The sequence below is a fragment of the Pelmatolapia mariae genome, linkage group LG18 (assembly GCF_036321145.2).
Source record: "Pelmatolapia mariae isolate MD_Pm_ZW linkage group LG18, Pm_UMD_F_2, whole genome shotgun sequence".
NCBI lineage: Eukaryota > Metazoa > Chordata > Actinopteri > Cichliformes > Cichlidae > Pelmatolapia > Pelmatolapia mariae.
The window spans coordinates 11,031,658-11,053,699 of record NC_086243.1 but is presented as its reverse complement, the minus strand read 5'-3'; the positions used below and the strand labels follow the sequence as shown (position 1 = coordinate 11,053,699).

The 22,042-nt window shown below is 40.4% G+C and overlaps 2 protein-coding genes across 4 annotated transcripts; one reads left to right on the top strand and one right to left on the bottom strand.

The window, feature by feature from the left end:
* Positions 1-1,078: 1,078 nt before the first annotated feature.
* On the bottom strand, positions 1,079-12,448 carry gk5 (glycerol kinase 5). Of its 2 annotated transcripts, none has more exons than XM_063463005.1 (17): positions 12,390-12,448; positions 11,758-12,048; positions 11,568-11,661; positions 10,974-11,049; positions 10,773-10,866; positions 10,455-10,586; positions 8,417-8,492; positions 7,968-8,029; positions 7,804-7,877; positions 6,687-6,747; positions 6,265-6,391; positions 6,079-6,183; positions 5,827-5,921; positions 5,343-5,446; positions 4,034-4,093; positions 3,606-3,739; positions 1,079-3,013 (listed from the first exon to the last, which is right to left on the bottom strand). In XM_063463005.1, exons 2-17 carry the CDS (start codon positions 11,881-11,883, stop codon positions 2,841-2,843), a joined length of 1,593 nt encoding a protein of 530 aa, XP_063319075.1. In that variant the 5' UTR covers positions 11,884-12,048; positions 12,390-12,448; the 3' UTR covers positions 1,079-2,840. The 2 variants fall into 2 exon arrangements, with proteins under 2 accessions (XP_063319075.1, XP_063319076.1); XM_063463006.1 differs by lacking the exon at positions 12,390-12,448 and adding an exon at positions 12,281-12,356.
* An 8-nt stretch (positions 12,449-12,456) lies between these two features.
* LOC134617666 (nucleolin-like) lies at positions 12,457-22,037 on the top strand. 2 transcript variants are annotated; one of them, XM_063463004.1, is made up of 15 exons: positions 12,457-12,573; positions 12,979-13,036; positions 14,379-14,531; positions 15,274-15,336; positions 15,424-15,547; positions 16,486-16,643; positions 17,378-17,449; positions 17,536-17,659; positions 17,764-17,921; positions 18,235-18,361; positions 18,890-19,050; positions 19,133-19,222; positions 19,340-19,463; positions 19,558-19,730; positions 21,745-22,037. In XM_063463004.1, exons 1-14 carry the CDS (start codon positions 12,559-12,561, stop codon positions 19,691-19,693), a joined length of 1,563 nt encoding a protein of 520 aa, XP_063319074.1. In that variant the 5' UTR covers positions 12,457-12,558; the 3' UTR covers positions 19,694-19,730; positions 21,745-22,037. The 2 variants fall into 2 exon arrangements, with proteins under 2 accessions (XP_063319074.1, XP_063319073.1); XM_063463003.1 differs by lacking the exon at positions 21,745-22,037 and having other exon boundaries at positions 19,558-21,737.
* Positions 22,038-22,042: the final 5 nt, after the last annotated feature.

Genomic DNA, 22,042 nt, shown 5'->3' with positions numbered 1-22,042 from the left:
ACAAGGCAAAGGGTGCACCAGGATTCAGGCACAATACACACACACACACACACACACACACACACACACTTTACTGATTAGCGTGAGAGCCACCAGCAGCACTGATTGATGGGCTAGTCCTCTGTCTCACACACACACACACACACACACACACACACACACACACACACACACATGTCTGGTTTGCTATCCTCGTGGGGACATCCCATTGACATAATGCTTTCCCTAGCCCCTTACCCTAACCCTAACCATTAAAAATGAATGCCTAACCCTAACCCTTACCCTAAACCTAACCATAACCTAATTGTAACCCTGACAGTAAAACCACATTTTGAGTGTGAAAATTGCTTTCAACCCCGAGGGGACCTGGATTTTGGTCCCCACGGTGCAGAAAGTCCCCACCAGGATAGTAAAAGTCAGATTTTGGTCCCCACCAGGATAGTACGAACCCGTACACACACACACACACACACACACACACACACACACACAAACACACACATTCGATTGCAAGCAAAGCACAGTGGCAATTAAATTAAAAGAATTGAGTGAGAAAGCTGAGCTCGAGTTACAGTAGAAGAAGCATTTGTAGTGCTGTGGTGTTATGCAGACCATGGATCCGCATGATGTACACAAAAACTCACGACTGCTCTTCCTCCTGGCAAACACACACATGCACGCACACACACACACACACACACACACACACACAATCCTCCCATTGTTTAGGAAATCCCCCTTGTGCTCACTCAATTAGCACCCCCTTCGCCATACCAGCACCATGAGCACACACACACACACACTCCATTTGTTCTCTCAGTCACTCCATCCCCAAGCTGCCATAGCAACCCTCACAGCGAGGTTGCCCACATCAATGGGACTCAATCCCCAGACTCATCCGGCAGCCTGTGTTTCTGATAACCGCCCCCCATCTCAGGCATGAGGCAGCAGCATTTCCCCAGAGTCCTTGTGGAGGTAAACACCTTCAGGCAGCATCTGCTCACTCGCTCACCGTGTGTCACAGACACCTGTGCAGCTTGAGTGCGCGAGGCACCCAAATCACCACGACCACAACAGCTGATAATTCAGGTTTTTAATAGAAGCCCCTCCCCAGCAACAAAAATGCTAGACCTTCTCATCCAAATCTTTTTACAATTACACACATTGTATTCATCTGCTAGGTCCTAGCATGTTGGAATGACACGTGCCATTCAGAAACTGAATGAAGTACAAGTGATGTCACACACGTGAACTGGGGTTAACTTTAGGGTTAGGCACAGTATTACACTTTGCAAGAGCACAGATCATCACACGGGGAGCAGAACAACTCAGGAAAGACATTCACAGTTTAGATCTAGTTAGTCATTTGGGCTTCATCATAATGCGATCAGAATTTTAAACTATGTCATCAGAGTTCATCAAGTCGAAATCAAGACTCGAGTCAAAACATTATCATATGACATCCCCATGGTTGTACTCCACACTAACAAAGAATAATCACGAGACATGGACTGGTTTGAACCCCTTATGACCTCACTCACAACAACAAAATAACAGATCAAAGCATCAAACAGTACAAAAGTAGACATTTTTGTGTTTATTACAGTTAAATCTAATACTTTTTCCAGCTCTTCTTGCCAATCGAGAGGTATATAATCGACTAATTGGAAGCATAGAATTAACATTAAACACTTAACTCCAGTCAAATTCCCACATACAGAAAAACAAACACATACAATTAGTTTTTTGTCATATTTAAATCTCTGAATACAGCCACTGAATATAATTTGTTGATCACACAGTAATTAATTTAAAAAAAAAGGCATCATGTATGACTTTACGAGGTCAACGTTCAAATTTAAAATTGAGAGGCAGCTGCTACACAAAAGTGAAAAAGTGAAACATTAAGCTGCATATATCGGATCTGGGCTTCCTTTTGTGCAGTCTGAGGTGTCATGAACAGAGGCTCATGTGTGAATCTGGGATGAACGCTTTTAACTCTATAGCTGCTGATGAACATTTGGCATGCGGTTGCTATGGCGACCTCATGATTTTTAAAAAGCTTTAAAAGGTGGTCATCAGCACCCCCATGTGGGAAAATGTAAAAATCTTATTTCCGCTGCGGAAAAAAAAAATACTGACTGAAATATGAAGCAGCACTAGTGACATCCAGCCTGGAATGAATGAAATGTGCTTGTAAACAGGCCGCTGTGTGCAAGAAGAGGAAATCAAGTCAGGGAACAGCAACTCCTGTTTGTGGACAGCAATTCAAGGCTGTGGCTGGGGAATCCTTTGGCTTGGATCTGACCTGCACTGCTGTGTGAAGTTAGTACAAGCGTGCCTTCAACTGTATTAATCAGTGCTGCAGCATCATGTCAGTGCATTTGTCCTTTAGCCTTACATTAGAGGAGCACTTGGAGAGTGTATCCTATGACAAGATCAATGCCCTGCTGTGGTCCAGAACGGGTTCTTTCCTTAGCTGCGCTACACCTCTTCAACAAGTTTCTAAAAACTAAGCTAGGTAGATTATGTGCAAACTTGCAGACAAACAAGTGGCAGTGAAAACAGATCTCGGGAAAAATAAAAAAATCTGCTGTCATGTTCCCTAGGACGACTAAGTAACTGCTGGCAACGATGTTTTCCTTACATAAGTAGCCCAGGATTTATTTTTGCCCGTTAAAATTTGACTCACAGGTAATGGTTGTTATTTTGTAAACAGTAATTTTTCTTTAAAAAGAAAAATTAACAAAAATCATCCGTCTACTTTCAAATGTCATCAGATCTGACATCTCCATCCTCCATGGTCATCCCATGGACTCTCCGTGTGTGTGCTTCCAGTGTCAAGGCTTGTTGTACCAATTCATGGAGCGCCGCAGAGCTCTCTCCCAGCTCTGGAGGATGGGGACATACTCCCTGTTCGGGCTGCCGGTGCACTCCTTGTCTGCACATTGGGGCAAAAACTCATCGTCGGCATTCTGCAGCTTTTTCAGCTCCTCACGCGTCCTCCAGAAACCTGCGTACAACACCGACACAAATATAAATGCAGAATCTAGCACCGCACAAGGTACGCTGTGGTGCAAAAAGAGCAATAAATGCTGGACAAATGATCTAATTATCTACATCACTGTGGACTGATCCACTTAAAAGCCATGTTCCTCATGATTCATTTTATTTTTCAGTCGTCAGCACCACCTGCTTCTGGCCTGTTATGAAACAGCCACAACAAATCAGCCATATTTTCTGGTTGATTTGATTAAATACTGACTAATATATAACAATCTAATTACATAATGTGAATAATTAAATGGAAAACAGGTTATGTAACAAACAGCAAGGCTTTTTGCCTCTCCTGCCAGAGTCAGCAGGAATAAAAATAGGACTTTTGATCAAAACTTTTCAAATGGGCCTGTCAGGAGCTGTAATATTTTTAGAGAAACACCACAGTGAAAGTAAGACCAGAGTGTCAGAGCATGATAGATCACTCCGTTTGTGCTGAACGTCATTTCTAAGACATCTTATCTTCACACGGCCGCGAATCAAATGCTCCTTCAAAACATTCGACTACAGTGCAAATATTTGTTCTGTTTAAATATTTATTTCCATACCGACTTCAAGTCCAGCGACAAAAGCAGCCCCGAGACATGACATCTCATGGTGCTGGGGTCTGGCTATCTTTTTACCAAACAAGTCTGAGGTCAGCTGCATGACGAAGTCATTGGAGGAAACACCACCGTCCACCCTGAGAGAGAAAGGAGCCGAGCACTCAATTAGATTTTCCTTCACTTTACTGTAACAGTATCAGGGAAACATAAAGCCATAATGCAAAGTCAATAAAGAATTGAACTGCATGAGTGGAGGCAGAGAACACAAGAGTCTATTCTGTTACACCCAGTTTGTTGGCTAAAAGACAAACACTAAAATAAAATATCAAACGGGTTTCCTGTCTCTGTATGAGTTAAATGCCAATACACAGAGTTTTTATTGCATGTACAGTTACTACCTTCAGACTGACAAGTTAAAAGAAGTACTGTACCTTATCTTTGTGATGGGAATACGGGTTTCTCTTAACATTGTCTCATACAGCTGCTTATTTCTGGAACAGAATGTAAATAAGCATGAATGAGAATAAACAGTAAAGCAATAAGGAAACTAGAGTGCTGTGCAATAGTCTTGAGTCACCCTCATTTCACTATGTTGGGCTCGAAAACTAGGAAATTGGTGCAATCCTACATGAAAATACAGCTCTTAAGGCAAAAGAAGAGTTTGTACAATCGCAGAGTAATTGCAAGTCAATATTTGGTCTGACCACCTTTATTCTTCAACACAATTTTTAATCTCTTTAAACACTCTTCAGGAACAGTTCTCCACAAGTGTTAAGGATCATTATCAGGTTAGAAAATGAAGCCACTGAGGCTTTCCAGATGGTTAAATTCTGTCAACATTTTTCTCTTATCATGATTATCATCAGTTTTTTAAAGATCTCTAATTCCACCGTCTGAAATTCAGCCCCGAACCATGACACAGTCTCTCCTGTGTTTTACAGATGGCTGTGGACACTCACTGTTGTACCTCTCTCCTGAACTCCTTCATACATTTGGAACCAAAAATGCCAAATTTGCATTCATCACTCTATCGGACCTGTTGCTGCTGATATTCACTCCAGTACTTGTGTAATTTGGCATACCTCAGACTTTCTTCCTTTTTGAAAATACATTTTTTTCTTATGTCTTCAGGACATGACTTTCAGATACAGTGTATCTGCTAGATAGTTGTTAGGTCGAACATTTCTTATTCTGTCCTCCACTTATCCAGTTTCCTCAACATTTCTAAGGATATACTTACACACTATTCCAAAATATGCCAAGGTTTCAGCTAATAGCTCTTTGGGAGTTATTGTGTGGTGCAAAAATATTTGATGCCAGTATAAGAAGTGTGTTATATTTAACATTTTCATAGATTCTTCTACAGAAATTGAAAAAGATTATGTGTTTTTGTGACCAGCTGCTAGTAACAAAGTTGTCTGTTATGCGTAGACACAACACTGGTTCATCCCTTGAGTTAGGTGCCTTTTTCATACTTGAATGATTTACAGATCAGTTTTAAGCAGCTTACCAAAAATTCCAAACACTGCTGAAAATGGTCGGGTACAAGGACAGGACTGAAAAGGAGTTAAAAAACAAAGTTTTTCAAAAAAAAAAAAAACTTTGAAAGACCTTCACAAAGCCTAGAGAGCACATTACTGGAATGACTGGAAAGTCTGGCTCTTGGAAGCAAAAATATTTACCAAATGAGTGATAGCTCAAGACTTTTGCACAGTACTTAATCTTTTGAAAATGCCTCACCTGAAGGCGACAGACTCCAGAATGGCCCGGACCAGGTGGCTTTTAGTAGTAGATGGTTTTAGGCCCATGAGGGAAGCGCATGCTTTTGGGTCATTCAGAGGAGCCTTTAATAAAACATTTACACAAACAGTTAATAAACTGCAGTCTTTAAAGAAAGGATGAAAAAAAAAGGTCTCTAAACTGTCTTTGTGTCTTAAAGTAAAGCTCAAAAATTGTTGGTCAGCAGACGTGCTGTTATGCAGCTCTGCAGGGTTACTGTCGAAAAGTAGCTTTTGCATGTCTAACTATAAGCATTTAGCATCCAGCATAAACACTTACAAGGGCGAGTTCACAATGGAGGGCAGCAAAAAAATAAAAAGAACAAAGAGACACCATGTTACAGAGAGATAAATAAAATAAAGAAATGAATGAGTGTGCTGGTTAAAAGAAACTACACGTAATAAGAAATACACGCTTACAGCAGAAAAACAAAAAGTGTACAGACCTGCAGGCCGCTGAAGGAAGGAACAAAACACACTCCATCTGAATCACTGACACTGTAAGCCATGGCGCTGGTCTCTCTGACATCAGAGAAGAGCTCTGAAACAGCACACACACAGGTGTCACACACAATCCCCGGTTCTGTCCGTCACTGCCACGCTCAGTATTCAGTGTGGAAGAATAAAACCGACTATGATTTAAAGATGGATGAATTAGTCCTGCATGGTGTTTTCACACTATACGCCTCACTGCTCACCCAGCTTCTGTGCCCATTTGATGGCGGTGCCTGTGTCGGCTGCATTTCCCTCTGCCAGGTACACCACCTCTGAGCCGATCTTCCACCCCACAAGAGGATACAGACCTGTAAAGAGAGGTCAGAGGTTATGATTAGCCTGAATGGGTGAATATGAATGTATTTGTAATGTATGTGCGGACCCTTTACCTGCTACAGATGTATGTGGTTTGCTCCCAGTGTTTATGTCCATGAAGGTGCCTGTTCCCATGGTGATCTTTACATCACCAACATTAAAGCAGCACTCTCCAAACATGGCTGCCTGTTGGTCTGCCATCTAAGGCACATGGACAGAGGACATAATTGAAAGTTTTGATGACAATGAATATTGAAAACTTGCAATTAAGGGAAGTGAAGTAGAGTGCTTTAATCAACTCTTGGGTCTCATTGGAGGTTTCTTTATAGAGTCAGGGTGTGTCCTGTCATAGCCGAATGACGTGCAATCAGCTGCTGATTAGCTAACTTTGCAAGACATCTTTGTTACAACATAATGGTGGCGAAATGCCAGGTTGAAGCAGTCAGAGGTTTGCAGTGCAGACAAGAGATTGTGTGACGGTCAGATGTTGACTCACCACTGACATGATAGGAATGGACACCCCAAAGATGGACGGGTCTGTGGAACCAAAGTCATGGCTGTGGTGTCAAGACAAGAAACCGGAGAAATCAGACACAGTGCATCACAATGCTTCCTTCTCTCACCCCAACCGGTCATGGCTGGGGCCGCCCCTCCCTGAGCCTGGCTCTGCTGGAGGTTTCTTCTCGTTAGAAGGGAGTTTTTCCTTCCCACTGTCGCCAAAATGCTTGCTCATGGGGGGGGGTCATGTGATTGCTGGGGTTTTCTCTGTATGTATTATTGTAGGGTCTACCTTACAATATAAATCGCCCTGAGGCGACTGTTGTTGTGAGTTGGTGCTGTATAAATCATATTGAATTGAATTGAATCATCTCACAGTCTCTTTCAGAGCTTTACTCTAAAGGCAAACTGAGGGCAAAGGATATAACTAGACGCTGCGCTTTATGCTTACTGTATATTGCAAAGGTTGGGTTTAATTGAATCTTTAATTATAACTCTCTAACTAACATACTGAAGTGACTGTTGACAGTGTACATTTTCAGTCAGTGCATTTGAACTTTAATGTATAAATTTTTCTTATGCACACAGATGTTTGCTTTCACCAGCTGCAAGAAAGCAAACATGTGAGTCACATTAAATGTGATCATGTGGGATTGTGGCACACACTCAGTGTTTCTCAAGAAAAATCTTTTAGAGAAAAAAAGAGAAAAAAAAATTAACACAATCTCTTTTCCCCCACTTCCCTGCATATTATAACACTGTGCATGGATAAAAGTTGGGATCCATTGATCTATATATAAATAGGTATTAAAAAGAAGGGCTCTTGGATTCTCTGCCAAAGTCAGCGTCTCATATGGAACTGCATTAAACATTGATAGGTTCTTCCTTTATTGATACTCACTGTCTCCACAAAGTTTCATTAAATTTAGACAGATAGACTTTGAATCAAACAAAAAGACAAACAATAACAAAAACAAGCATGTCTCTGACTCAGCAGGGACATAAAAAAAACATAGAATACAAAGACAAATGTGATCATGTTTATTAATATGAGCGACTTTTGCTAAAACATGAACAAAGTGTCAGATGTAACTGGAAGCGAATGGTCCACTCACCCTGTATTTTCTACTTTGGGGAAAATAGAGAGCGGCAGGGACACAAGAGAGGAAAGAAACCCACTCCAGCACATCTATGAAGCAAGTCACATTACAGGGATATAAAAAGACAAACTCAAACCAACCACAGAATAAACAGTAAATAATTATGACTGACACCAGACCTGATAAGAGTCGAAAATCCCTGTTGAACTGGCATTAGAGTAATCGGTGGCATGCAGGTGTCCTGAAACAGATTAGGAGATGCATATAATCAGTCTCTAAAAGAAAGGTTAATTAACAAAAAACTCGAGCTGCTTGTCACTTTTCCAAATCTCCTCCCCAGGAGTGAGCCGAAACATTCCTGAGGAATTTCAGCCAATCAGTGACTCAGTAGGATTGATAAGACAAAGGACATTCTGTCTGGGGATTATTATCCTGTTAGGAACTGTACAAAATCACAGTTCACTGCACAAATCTTATATTACTGAACTTGTTTTAGATGTCACTGAGTTCAAGAGGCTAAACGGGAATAGCTAGAAAAAAAACTCTGCCCTGAAAGGAAAAAAAAAAAGTGTTTTTAGTCTAGGCTTACTCGATGTCTGGGAAACCAAGCTAAACAATGCAAACCCACCTTTTGTGAGTTTAAACAGGAGCCAGCTGTCTATTGTCCCAAAGCAGCAGTTACCTTCATCTATTGCTTCACGAACCTGAAAGAAGAAAGAAACATGACGAGGCTGAAAACAGAAGAATGCTGTGGGCCATCTAATACTGAGGCCTCTCCATGCTTCTCCTTTCCTTTTTTATTATTCAACTCTTTGGTTCATAAGGGCATCAACACAAGTTTATTTTTACATAAATAAAAAACTCCCTCCTGGGGCGTAGCATGTTTGTGTTTCTTAAGAGGGAAAAGCTGGGAGCGAGGGTTCTGCGCAGCATCTCAAGCGTAATTTATGTTCCTGTAAATGTGTCAGTCTGCGTACACGTTTCTGTTCGGACAGCGAGACCTGAGGGCTTTTCTCCCATCACAGTCGTGCTCCCATGCAGTCCTCCAAAATCCTAACTGCATGTTGCTGGATGTTGATGACATATGCGTCTGCTGAATGCTGATTGGTTGATAAGTGGGCCAGAGCAGGAAAGCGGAGTACACCAGGAATGGGAGAAGCGTAAAAAACCAACCAAACAAACACACAAAAAAAACGTAAAAAAAAAAAATATTACAGAAGCTTTGAGAGTGGCTGCAGTGGACTCTTTGACTTCAGCGCTTTGTACATTTGAACCTTGCTCTTCCCTGCAGGTGGCTGACGGACCACAAACAGCACACAGCAATCACCGCACAAACCAGTTATACCACATACTTTGTACTCTGCCTCCATTAACAACAGAGTTCTCTGTAGGTAGACGGGCCATCCCCTGATTGGCGGTGGACTGTGAACATGCAAAGCATAAATTTCGCTTTAGCTGAGCTGTCCTCGGACTTTACTCTTCTGGACAGAAATCTCTGATGTGTCCTCAATCTGCTGGAGCCACTCGTCCACTTTTAGGGTTATAGCTCCTGATGCTGGTGTTACCACTGGGACCATTTTGAACTGTATCTTCCACATCTGGTCCAGTTGTTCCTTCAGCCACTGGCACTTCTCTGTTTATCTCAGGATCTTAGCCCTAGTGTTCAGAGGTGTCTCCCATCAGTACTTTGGGACTTTTAGTCCACATGCGTTAGACTCCCGCCTCTAAGAATCTGGTGCTTAGGGTTTGCTCTTCTGCCACCATTATCAGAGCTTCTGTGCTGTCCTTAAAGCCAACATTTTTCTAGCCCCTGCTGGGATTTCTTGATGTCAGCCACTTCCTCTACCTGTCGATGGTGCATCCCAATGCAGGCTTTTGGTCTTTTACAATGCCTCCTCCTCCTTTCCCTGACCACCATCTTTCTTCAACTGCCTGAAGTATTCTTCATCTCAAGTGGAACCATCTTCCTAACCTACTCATGTATCCTCCGTCACCGTCTAATCCTTGCCTCACCTCTTTCCGCTACTTGCACAGCCTCAGGGTGTCAGATTTTGGGTGGAGACCTCCGTCCATTGTGAGCAGTTTTTTTGTGTCTTGACATATCAGTGCATCTCCTCCTGTTTAATATTACAGTTGAGTATTAAATGACTTCTCGAAAACCTTTTGGTGTGGATCACTTTCCCACACTCTGACACCACTGAGTCACACTTATTCAGGCTGAGGATCAATGAGTCAATGCAATGTCTCACTCATGCCGGTTGTACAGCTTGATGTTATCCGTGCACAGGAGATAGCCGATGATTACTCCACAAATCTACTTTGAATATGTATTAAAAATACATACAGACTAGTGGTTGTAAAATCCTTTACAAATGGTAAATAGTTATTTATTCTCTTATACTGATGGTAACAACTGTAAGAGTCTAACCCTAACCCTTAATAGTAATGAATGATTTGTTATATTCCGTCAAATATGAGGGAACTTTAAATTTAACTTTTCAGTGCACTCACTGTTCCTGAATTCATCGTTTAGTTGTGATTTTTCACACATAAAGGAATTGTTTGATTGCAATTAAACAGTGGACCACATTGTTCCCAGTTGTTATACATGCAAATGTGTTACTCTAATTTTGAGCACAAGCCCATTAGTTAACCCTTCCACGCACCTGTTTGTAATGTGTCAAGACCCAGACGAGGCGAAAAGTGACATGCTGAGTGGAGAAGACGATGAGACTTGCTGCAAGCAACCGTTTCTGCCTGGTAACAAAGTAGAGGACCTTCATTGCACCATGGATTGCCTGAGATTTTTGTAAAAACAAACAAACAAATAAGTTGGATAAACAAAAAGCACATCCAGCACTGGTTGAAAAGAATTTTGAGTTTACATGGGACCATTATATTTATTTGAAAGTTTTTCCTGCCTTTGCCTTTTAAAGTCCAATCTACTGACTAAAGATCATGAAAGAAATAGGGAGCAGCCTCACTTTCATGGTGCAGGATCTGTTCCAGGACTTCACCAGGTCTGCAGCTCTCTGATCCTGCCAGCTGATGAAGTTGTGGAAAGGAACCCCAGTTCTCCTGTCAAAGCGGAGGAGGAGATGAGAAACAAACTAGAGGAAAAGCCAGCATAGGGCATGAATTATTCAAAGATGTGCTAAAGTAGGTATGTGAGCAAAGCTATTCACCTGTCCCATGTTGTGAAGGTACCGCGCTGAGTGGAGATCCCAAGGGCCTCTACCTGGTGCATTTGTATTCCTGCATCTATATGATCAGGACAGCAACACGAGCACAAAACAGTTAAGCGGAGAAAAAGAAGGACAAGGATCGTTTTTGTAAAAAAATTCCAAGATAAGACATTCACATTGCAGTAAATGATAAACAAAAAGAACAATTTCAAAAAAATCTAAAAGCCAAGTGTGCTTAACTGGAATATCAGTATATGATCTTTCGCATGCAATATTTTCTCTTTGATAACAAAACTAAATGAACTATGTGAAACTTTGGTAGTGTTTTATCTATTATGCTTGTATTACGACATGGCTAGAAATGGTTACAAAGCCATTTCTAAGGCTTTGGGACTCACTGAACCACCGTGATAGCCATTATCCACGAGATTTCCAAGGTACCCTGACCTAGTGCAACAATGGCAATAAAAGTGTTTATCTTTAGATTCAAGTGTGACCAATATACAAAAAACCTTAGAAATCAGGAAGGGGACAAACACTTTTTCATGGCACATCTGCGGATTGACATAAAAGTAGGAATTGGAGCAGATGTACCTTGCACGGCTCCTTTAACCACAGAGATAAACCCTTTCCACAGGTCATCTGGGTCCATCTCCACATGTCCTACCTCTGGATAGAGGAGCACAACCTGGGGAAAGATCAAGTTTGTGTGGATGCTGCATTTAATTTATTTACCAAGTGGGTGGTTTATGTGAGGAATTAAAAAGGCAGAACAGATGAATACCTTTGTAGAGCATGATCCTCGGATCTTTGCCTCCTTGTCATAGACGTGACATCTGATTGACGTTGTGCCCACGTCCACCGACAAAATGTAGCTTTCCTTCTTGAAACCGTTCCTGTGGCTCCCCATTGTGGGAAATGTGTCCTATTTTGTCTCAGTGCCGTCCCACGCCATTTGTTGTCAACTCATTGTGGTCTTGTGTACAACCTGAATGGCCCGTTTAATCCGATAGTAGCTTATCTGCACCGGGTTTCGTGTTGGGACTGTAACTCCACCTTTGGACTCGGGTTCAACCTGTTTGAGTCAACAGATTGCTACAGCATGATTTTCCAGCGGAGCAAACATTCGCATCACAAATTTCATTAGCTAAAAGTGAAAATAGGTCCAAAGTTTGGCTGGAGCCGAAATGCTTTTCACAAGTTCACCAAACTCAAAAGTTAAGCTAGGGCTAACCGGCTAGAAGACATTTAAATAGTAATTAGCTTCCAAAAACATCCCCAAATCTGTCTAACCGCTTTCTTCGAACCTTCTCTGTTCCCGGGATCTGCTCCACTCACTGTGGGGTAGCGCACACGGTAGTCAAATTATCAGCAAGGAATAACGAAAGTAGTAGTCGTAAAACCGCGTAAACTTACCCGAAAGCGTGTTTCTGTGCGGGCATCCGTAGAGTACATTGTACGCATGCGCAGTACGGTACTCAAGTCCGGTAGCATGTGGATGTTTTCATCCGAGCACGCGTGTATGGTTTCTGACTGACGCTACAATTGTTTCAGCCTGTGATTTTGTGCTACTTAAACGTTTAATATGGCAAAAACAGACGTAAGAGTTATACCGCATTTGTGCAGCTTACAGAAACAGGCTTTGATGTGATATAAATGCATTGTGTTAAGCGTTTATATCACGTTGTTTGTTGGGGTCAGTGCGAACTCACGAGCTAGCAGTCGGTTAACTTGTGAATTATCATCATTAAAATTGTACAAAACATGAGTCTGATTATAGTCGGGTACTCGGATATAATACCGTTATTACATTAGAAAGGGCAGCTATTTAGGGAAGAGTTAACTTTTCTGTCTTTAATGATAAAATGCTCAAAGTAACACGAACATCTCTGCCGTTAGCACAGTTTTTTTTTCAGACATCGCAAAGGAATTTACAGACTTCAAGTTGGGTTTTTGGTAAACGTAAATGGTAAATCGTTCACTGAAGCTGTTGTGTTTGTTCCAGGCTACGAGACGGAGAAAAAAACAGAGCAAAGTTGTACAAGAGGACACAGCTGACACTGGCAAGTAAATCCCTATTAATATGTAGAAATTCACAGTAAACATGACTGTTTGAGCTGAATAATGTTAGTAACTATAAGTCTTTCAATATATGATCTCAGCGGACACTTTATAAGGTACAACTGGCGTATACTAGGTAAGACTCAGTTTTGCCTGCACAACTAACTTACTGTTTTGTGGCACAGGTCCAACAAGGTGATAGATACATTGCTCAGAGATTTTAGTCCATATTGATATGACAGCATCACGCAGTTGCTGCAGATTTGTTAGTTGCACATCCATGATGTGAATCTCCTGTTCTACCGCATCCCAAAGATGCTCTTTTGGATTGAGATCTGGTGACTATGGAGGCCATTTGTGGAGTCCAATGAAATTACTGTCATGTTTAAGAAAGCAGTTTGAGATGATTTGAGCTTTGTGACATGGTTTGTTATGCTGCTGGAAGCAGCCATCAGAAGATGGATACACTGTGGTCATAAAGGGATGGACATGACCAGAAACAATATTCAAGTAGGCTGTGGTGTTTAAACAATCCTCTGGTACTGGTACCAAAGTGTGCCAAGAAATTATCCCCAACAACATTAAACCACCGCAGCCTGAAATTGTTGATACAAAGGAGGATGGAGCCATTCTTTCATGTTGTTTATGCCAAACTCTGTCCTTTCCATCTGACTGTAGCAGCAGAAATTCATCAGACCAGGCAATGTTTTTCTTACTTCTGTTTTTCATTTTTGGTGAGCCTGTAGCCTCAGTTTCCTGTTCTTAGCTGACAGGAGTGATACCCAGTGTGGTCTTCTGCTGTTGTAGTCCATCTGCTCCAAGTTTCAAGATGTTGTGCTTTCAGAGGTGCTCGTCAGCATTTTCCTGGTTATAACAACTGACTATTTGTGTTACTGTTGCCTTCTTATTATCTTAAATCAGTCTGGTCATTTTCCTCTGACCTCTGACCCCAACAAGGAATTTTGACGCAGAGAACTGCCGCCTACGGATATTTTCTTTTTCAGACCATTTTCTGTAATCATAGTGATGATTATGTGGGAAATTCCTAATTAATCAGCAGTTTCCACTCAGATCCACCCATCTGGCATGAGCAATCATGCGACATTCAAAGTCACTTAAACTTCAAGTTAAGATGACTTTACGTTTCCCAATTCTGGTGCTCGGTTTGAATTTCAGCAGGTCATCTGGATCATGTCTACCTGCCTAAATACACAGAGGTGCTGCCATGTAGTATTTGATTAGATATTTAGTGGACAGTTGGACAGGTGTACCCACTGAAGTGGCCGGTGAGTTAACATCACACAGGGTGTCTGCACTGTGTGAGTAATTAAAATATCTTTTCAGATCATCAGACGAACACTGTGATAACAGTTAAGGGAAATGCCCCCACAGTAACTGTATCCTGGAAGAAGAAGAATGAGGAAGGAGAGGATGATGACACAGAAACGACACTTGATGCAAGCGATCAGATGACTGCCAAAAAGATGACTGGTTGTGGTAAGGATGTTCACTGGATGTTACTGCTGCATGACCAGAATCTTTCAATATCCTTTCTCCTCTGAAGTGTGTGTGTAATAATATAAAATAATAAAGTAATAACGTCTATCTGTTGCATTTCATACAAGATTTTTAGAGTGCTGCTTCCGATATGAAACATGCACCCCTTTCACTGATGTCACAAAAGATCCAGTCACAACAGTTAATTTACAGTATCTTTAAATGATGGCAGGTCTGCTTTTACTAGATGAAGAGACCCCAATCGTCTCTTGGACTGTCACTTCAGCTGGGCTCTAAATGTTTTCCATTTCCACCTTAAAGCTAGAATTACCCCAGCCTTTGTCAAAGTATTTTCAAAGACATAAATATTATTCTTCAAATGATAAAAGCTATTGCATGCTATAAAATTGTGATAACAGGTGTTTAAGACCAAACCCTCCAGAGACCATGAAGCCTCAGCTGGCAGAAGTAGTTGTGTTTTATTGGCTGTGGCTCAGGAGGTAAAGCGGGTCGTCTGCTAATCATAAAGTTGGCGGTTCACTCCCTGCCTCCTCTGGTTTTCATGTCGGAAGTGTCCTTGGGTTGGATACTGAACCCTAAGTTGCCCACACTGCATCCATTCACCCAGTAACCGTGTGTGTGTTACTGGGTGAATGAGGCTTTTGATAAAAAAAAAGTTCTTAGAGTGCAGTTAAAGTAGAAAAGTCCATTTAACATCTGTAATACTTTGTGTCCTGTGCAGTAAATGGGAAACAAAAAGCAGTTAAGAATCGCCCATCCAAGAAATCTAAGGTCAACAACGATGGTGAGACCTCATCTTTTTCTTGTACATTAGCTCATATTCCTGGAGAGGCTTTGCCTTCACATATTTCATCCCTTTATTCTTCTTTAGGATTTCGTATTTGTGTTGGCAACCTGAACAAAACTAAAACATATCAAGAAGTCAACGAGTCACTAGAAAAATACTTCATGTCGCAAAGCCTTCTGTTTCAAGACATCCAATTAGACCAATCCAGGTGAGTGTTTCTGTTTGTTTGTTTGTTTATTTGATTTGTTTTTTTTTTCATGCTAAGTCCTCTAAAAGGTGTGATGAAAAACCTCTTTGCCTGTGAAAGCAAACAAATTTGCCTGATCTGAATTTAACTGTCTTCTCCTGCACTGTGGGACCAATTCCAGTGTTATTTTTAGATTGCTGTGAAAGTCCTGTGTGACTTCTTGGAAACGTATTTGCATTCTCAAAACTGACCTCAAATTGCATAATATTCAACTTTTGTGTTAACGTAACTTAACAGTTGTGCTGAGGGTCATTGCTCATAAAGGGACCCGACTTTTTGGTTGAATCACAAAGACAAAAATGTTCAGCATGTAGCTGCTGTGTTAAATCTAAGCTGTAAGTTCATGGATAAGGAGAAAGGCGGTTCGTCCTGATGACATACCTGTGGAGGTATGAAGATGTTGGAGAGAAGGCAGCGGACTATTGTTTATATTGTTTATCACAATTCTGGTTGTGAGTGAGATGATGCACTGATACAGATTTTCAAGAACAGGGTTGATGTTGCCACATGTAGTAACTACAGAGGGATAAAGCTGATGAGCCATACCAGGAAGATATGAGAAAGAGTTGTTGAAGCTGTGCTAAGGAGAGAGGTGATGATCAGTGAGCAGCAGTATGGCTTCATGCTGAGAAAGAGCAGTACAGATGTGGTGTTTGCTTTGAGAGTGTTGATGGAGGAGTTTGAGACAGTTGAGAGTGCATTATAACTTGTCAAGTTAACAAGTTGCATATTTAACACTTCATAAAAGCAAAATTAGCAATGTGGAAAATGAAATTATGCACAAGAAAAACTTCTTAGAGTTGCAAAACCTTTTCTTTGCCCCTCTTAAAAAATATATTCTGTGTTTTGTAAATTTTGCTGCTAGATGAAATAACTGATATGAATGTGTGCTGTTGTAGGAAACATGCTTTTGTAGATTTGGCCACCGAAATGGACTTGACGAAAGCGTTGGCGTTAAATGGAGAGATCCTTCTCGATAAGCCAATGAAAATCACCAAAGTAAAGATCACAAGTGAGGACAAGGCGAAGGTGAACGCACGCTCACTGGACAAAAAAGGTAAAATAGTACTGTTAATTGATATCAGACATGAAGTTTCAGACATGAGTTTTTCAGGGTTGTTTATTCTTAAATAATCTTCATTTGGTTCTTATTTAGTTTGTTATTTAATTTTTCTTGCAATATTTCCTTAGTTGTTAGTTTAATTTGCTGTTGGTGTTAAGAGTTTTATTGTCTCATAATTTCCTCTTTGCCTGACTTCTGCATCTTTCCTTTATGTCAAGTTTACTGTTGTCTTTGTTTTGCTGTTTAGTTACAGTTCTCACTTCCTGTTTCTTTTTGATAGTCACTTCTTTTGTTTAGCACCTACATCCTTTGAAAAACTCCTGATAATTTGCAGCTGTGTTTAGTTGCCTTCCTGTTCCCCTTTCCCTCATTACTGTCTGTGTTTTTATAGTTTCTCTCTCTCCCCTTGGTTGCTTGTTGTCTCATTGTGCCATATAGCGTTAAATGAGAGGACTCAAAAACACCCTCTGCAGAAAGACTTAGTAAACAGAAAGCACAGCTGTATTGGTGAGTTAGGTTGTCCAAAGAAAATGACAACGTCCTCACAAATTCCATCAACAAAAAAAGTAAACTTAATCAAAAAATCAGGGCTCAAATTACTAAAGGAATAGAAGATGAAAAAAATAAAAAAAAATAAATAGAGAAGCAAGAATACAAAGTCCACAAGCTGAAAAACCTTGGCCAAAACCCAGGACGATGGCAGTTACCACATTTTTTATCTCCTGCAGTAAATGGTAAAAGGAAGGCAGACCCCGTCATTGAGGATTCCCCATCAAAGAAAGCAAAGCTCATCAATGAAGGTATGAACTCATTATTGCTTGTCTTGTAAGATATCCAGTGATCCTGAAGATGCCTTTACACATCTCGCTGCTTTATTCCTCTTTAGGATTTTGTCTTTTTGTTGGTAACCTCAACATCTCTAAAAAATCTGAAGAACTGAAAGAGTCACTAGAAGAATATCTCATGTCACAAAGTCTTCTGTTCAAAGACATCAGATTGGACCAATCCAGGTGAGTATGTTTTCTTTATTTATGCTTTATTTTTTTATTTTCATTTTATTTATTTAGTTTTTGCTGCTACATAAAATACATAAAGTGATTTTCTGCTGTTACAGGAAACATGCATTTGTAGATTTGCTCTCAGAAATGGACCTGACTAAAGCCTTGACATTAAATGGGGAGGTGCTGCTCGATAAACCAATGAAGATCGCCAAAGCAAAGATCAAAAGTGCAGAAAAAGTGAAGGTGAAATCTCCTGAACTAAAAAAGCAAGGTAAAAATGACCAAATAGATTTGTTTAATGTGTGTTCATTAAATTAATGAACTTATTATCGAACTTTAAGAATGTGCATTTGTCACATAGTATAAGAGATGGATCTGGCCTCTGGTAGTGAAAAACCAATGTGGAAGTTCCTTAAGCCTTCCAGTCCTATAGGCATCTGTGGGGTAATGGTCATTAGCAGGAACCTCTGTAAACACTTTCTTAATGAGTTTAAAATATAAAACATTGTGAGGATCAAAATAGTAATATAAGCTTTATATATTAAAAAAAAGTGAAACTTGAGGACTTTCATGTATTTTTGCAGCCAGAGATGCCAGATGTTTGTTTGTAAAGAATTTGCCTTACAACGCAACGAAGGAAGACATTCTGAAGATCTTCCACAAGGCCATCGCCATCCGGTTTCCTGGTGGAACTGAAGGCCCAACCCAAGGGTGAGAGTTTTGAACAGGAAGTTAACCTGTCAGATGAGGAAGTCATTCATTACTTGTTTATGCTTTGAAAGGGGGACTTATTATGCTTTCATGTTAGAATGGTGGAAGTTTATATTAAAGCTGAGAGTCTAATGATGAGGTCATAATGTGTACAAGTAATCCCTGTGAGCTAAAAGTTGAAGCTTGAATCTGCTTTAAACTCGTAGTATGATGATGCCACCAAGAGGGGATATCCTTATATGGTCCTCTCGCAATGGCTATGACAAAAGCCCCACCCACCTGCTGTTTAATCCTTTTGTTTATGACGAAGAGCCAATCAGAACCAGGTTAGCGTATAGGCTGTTAGTGAATGCCTAAGGCTTAGTATTAGATCATTAAGGGTATTTTTAAAAGGGAATCAGGCAAAGCTTTCTACGAGAGTTCAAAGAGATAACATTAAAGATATTAGGCTTAAAATGAATATAATAGGTGCATTTTTAAAGATTGTTTATAACAAGTTCTAAGTGAAATGTCTTTATTTTTCAACAGAATTGCCTTTTTGGAGTTCAAAAACACAGGCATTGCTAAGAAGGTACAGAAACAAAAACAAGGAGTGACGATCCAAAAGAGGGTTTTGATTTTGAACCGTGTAGGAGAAAAAAGTGTTTGTAGAGTCACTAAAGCTGATGTGGAAAACAAAAGGAAAAAAGGTAAATGAAATCAGTGAAGCTGTTTGAATATTCTTTTTTAGTAAATTTAATGTGGACTTTACATGTTCTGACCTCCTTACAGATAAAAAGGCCTTGCAGTCATCCCAAAATATTGAGGCCGGCAAAAAAGAAGCCACAGAAGAATCGTGTGAAAAGCCAGAGAAAGCAAAGGGTATCATCTCATTATCTAGATGTTATCAGATTGGCTGCTTGATTACAGCAGTGTGGCGTTTGTGATGTCAGTTTGAGTAAAACAGCGGCGTTAAATTATTAAATGTTTCTTTTCTAGTCCTGTCAAAAACACTGATTGTCATGGGCCTCGCTGAGAAGACAAGTCCAGAGACGCTCAAAAGTATCTTTGAAGGAGCCGTCAACGCAAGAGTCACTGTAAATAAGAAAGACGTTTCAAAGAGGTCTGTAGTGTGAAGCTGTCTCTTTACTGTCTTAACTGCTTAAACTGAGTTCACGATTCTCACTTGGATGCATTTTACATTTCATTTTCGTCAGGTTCGGCTTTGTGAACTTTGGCAGCGATGAAAGTTGCAAAGCTGCCAAAGAGGCTATGGAGGACTGCGAGCTAGATGGCTGCAAAGTGACTATCGCTTACGCATATCCCAAGGGTAAAAAAAGTCGGCGAGCCTAAGGAGGCTTGGAGGGGGATCCCACTGGAAAGTCTGCAGGTCTGTAAGCTGGCAAAGAAGGAGGAAAGTTGACAGGTTGAAGAGTGAGGACAGGAGGAAAGACTTAACCTACTGCCTTACAAAATGCTCATTATGGAGAGGTCAGCAGAGACTATAGTGTAGACTGTGTGATCACACACAGAGGGATGAAGTCCCCTTTAGCTTCACTGTAGCGCTTTACTGTCTTTTACTTCATTGTTTTGTTTTTGTTTTGCTTCTTTGCTCAAACCTTGAATTAAATCCACTGTAGTCCACAGAGATTTTCTTCTTGTTTGTTAGTGAGTACAACTTGATAATGCTATTTTCACTTTGGGTTAGATTTTCTACACCGACATGAAAAGTATGTAAAGAATAATGTACCTAATTCAAATCCAGTGCCAAAAAAGTTGGGCCACTGTGTAAAATGTAAGCAAAAAAATAAAATTCAATGATTTTCAAATTTCGTAAATCTATATTTTATTCAGAGTAGAACAATTCAGTTCAGTTTTATTTTTATATATCGCCAAATCACAACAACACAGAAAAAGAACATAGAAAACCTGTCAAATATTTAAACTGAAGACATTTATCATTTTAAGAAAGAAAAATCATTTTGAGTTTGACGGCAGCAACATGACATGCTCGTGTTTACCACTGTGTAGCATCCCGTCTTCTTTAAGCAACAGAGCATAAACATCTGGGAACTGAGGAGACCAGCTGCTGAATTTGGGAGAAGAATGTCGTCCTATTGTTGTCTCAGTGATTGTAGCTGCTCAACAGGCCAGTCCAGATCGCCACTATGGAGCTGTGCTGCTGTAATAGATGCAGCATGTGCTTTAACATTATCCTGCTTAAGTATGCAAGACTTTCCCTGAAAAACACATCTTCTGGATTGGAGCATATGTTGCTCTAATACCTGTATATAGCTCTCAGCATTGATGGTGCTTTTCCTGATGTGCAATCTGGCAGTTCCAGAGCTCTAATGCACCCCCATACCATCAGAGATTCAAGCTTTTGAACTAAGTCGGATGGTTCATTTCCGCTCTAGTCTGGAGTACAGCTTTCATATTTTCCCAACAGAGCTGAACTTCAGCTGAGAGAAGACGACAGTAGTGCCGCCTGAGGTCCATCCACAGATGGTGTATTATAGTTTGCACACACACAGATTTCTCCAGATTATTTTGAAGATATTATGTACTGTAGATGATGAGATATTTAAAGAATAGAGAATTTCAGAACGGTGAACCTCTGCCCGTCTTTACTTCTGAGAACTTCTGCCTCTCTAAGATACTCTTTTTAAACCCAATCATGTTACTGACCTACTGCTGATTAACACAATTCATTTTAAAGTGTTCCTCCAGGTGTTTCTTTTTAGTACCGCTTAATCTTTTAGCCTCTTGTTGCCCCGTTCCAACTCTTTTAAAACATGTTGCTCCCATAAAACTCAAAATGTGATCATTTTGCACTTGGTGCTCACTATGGGCCGACTTTGTTTCAGACAATCATTCTGTGCGTCCTTCTGATGATCTGATGACTTTTACAGGTTTTAACAAGCGCTGTGCTTGCTGCTGGGTTCAGCATTCTGAGGGAAGGACAGAGCAAAGCAGGCAGAGCTTTAGTAGATCTGCAGAGCTTTTTGGAGTAACACTAACAAATTTAAGCTGTTTACACACATTGCTGACCCGCAACAAGCTACATGACTGAGCTGTGCCCGGCTTGCACTTTGCTTGGTGCTGGGACAGACGGCTGTGGCACAGCGAAAAATGGCATTGCACAACATGTGCCAGACTACAAATGGAAAGTTTGCAGTACTACAAATGTGCAGAATCATATGTAGATATATTCAAGACAACAGACTAAGACTCTAAAAAGTTATTCAGCTATTATTAAACTTAAACTAAAACCTGTCCAGATAAGGATTTAATTTGGAGTTTACTTTTTTTTACCATTTTGTGCTTTGACCTCAATTTTAATTGGCTATTTAGCTTTGATTCAGATAAAATGGAAACTAAGTTTATGTATATGTTTGTTTCAGGAAAAGGATGCAGAGGTGGATCGCAGGATGCTGAACTTTGCATATATGACTTCTTTTCTCTTGATTTAATGTGAAGCCTGTGTGTTTCTGTAAAATGGTCAATACTCGTGCATCTGACAGCTTTAAATTCAGTTGTCATATTTTGCACTTTAAACCGTTCATCTTATAAATATATAAAAACTCATGAAAGAAGCCCGCCTTGTTGTCACTCATGTAACGTCATTTCATGTAAAACCATTTATTACGATTTGATAAGATGATGAAATAGATTTTGAAACAAAACCAAGTTTTTTGTGCG

What these genes read in the sequence shown, in the direction of transcription:
- gk5 (XM_063463005.1), bottom strand. Translation starts at nt 11,883, where the DNA reads ATGGGGAGCCACAGGAACGGTTTCAAGAAGGAAAGCTACATTTTGTCG. An exon ending in CCATTCCTATCATGTCAGTG is followed by an intron (nt 6,392 to 6,686) that starts GTGAGTCAACAT and finishes CATGTGCCTTAG; the next exon opens with ATGGCAGACCAACAGGCAGC. An exon ending in CAAATGGGCACAGAAGCTGG is followed by an intron (nt 5,922 to 6,078) that starts GTGAGCAGTGAG and finishes GTGCTGTTTCAG; the next exon opens with AGCTCTTCTCTGATGTCAGA.
- LOC134617666 (XM_063463004.1), top strand. An exon ending in ATCCAATTAGACCAATCCAG is followed by an intron (nt 15,548 to 16,485) that starts GTGAGTGTTTCT and finishes GTGCTGTTGTAG; the next exon opens with GAAACATGCTTTTGTAGATT. An exon ending in GGAAAACAAAAGGAAAAAAG is followed by an intron (nt 19,051 to 19,132) that starts GTAAATGAAATC and finishes ACCTCCTTACAG; the next exon opens with ATAAAAAGGCCTTGCAGTCA.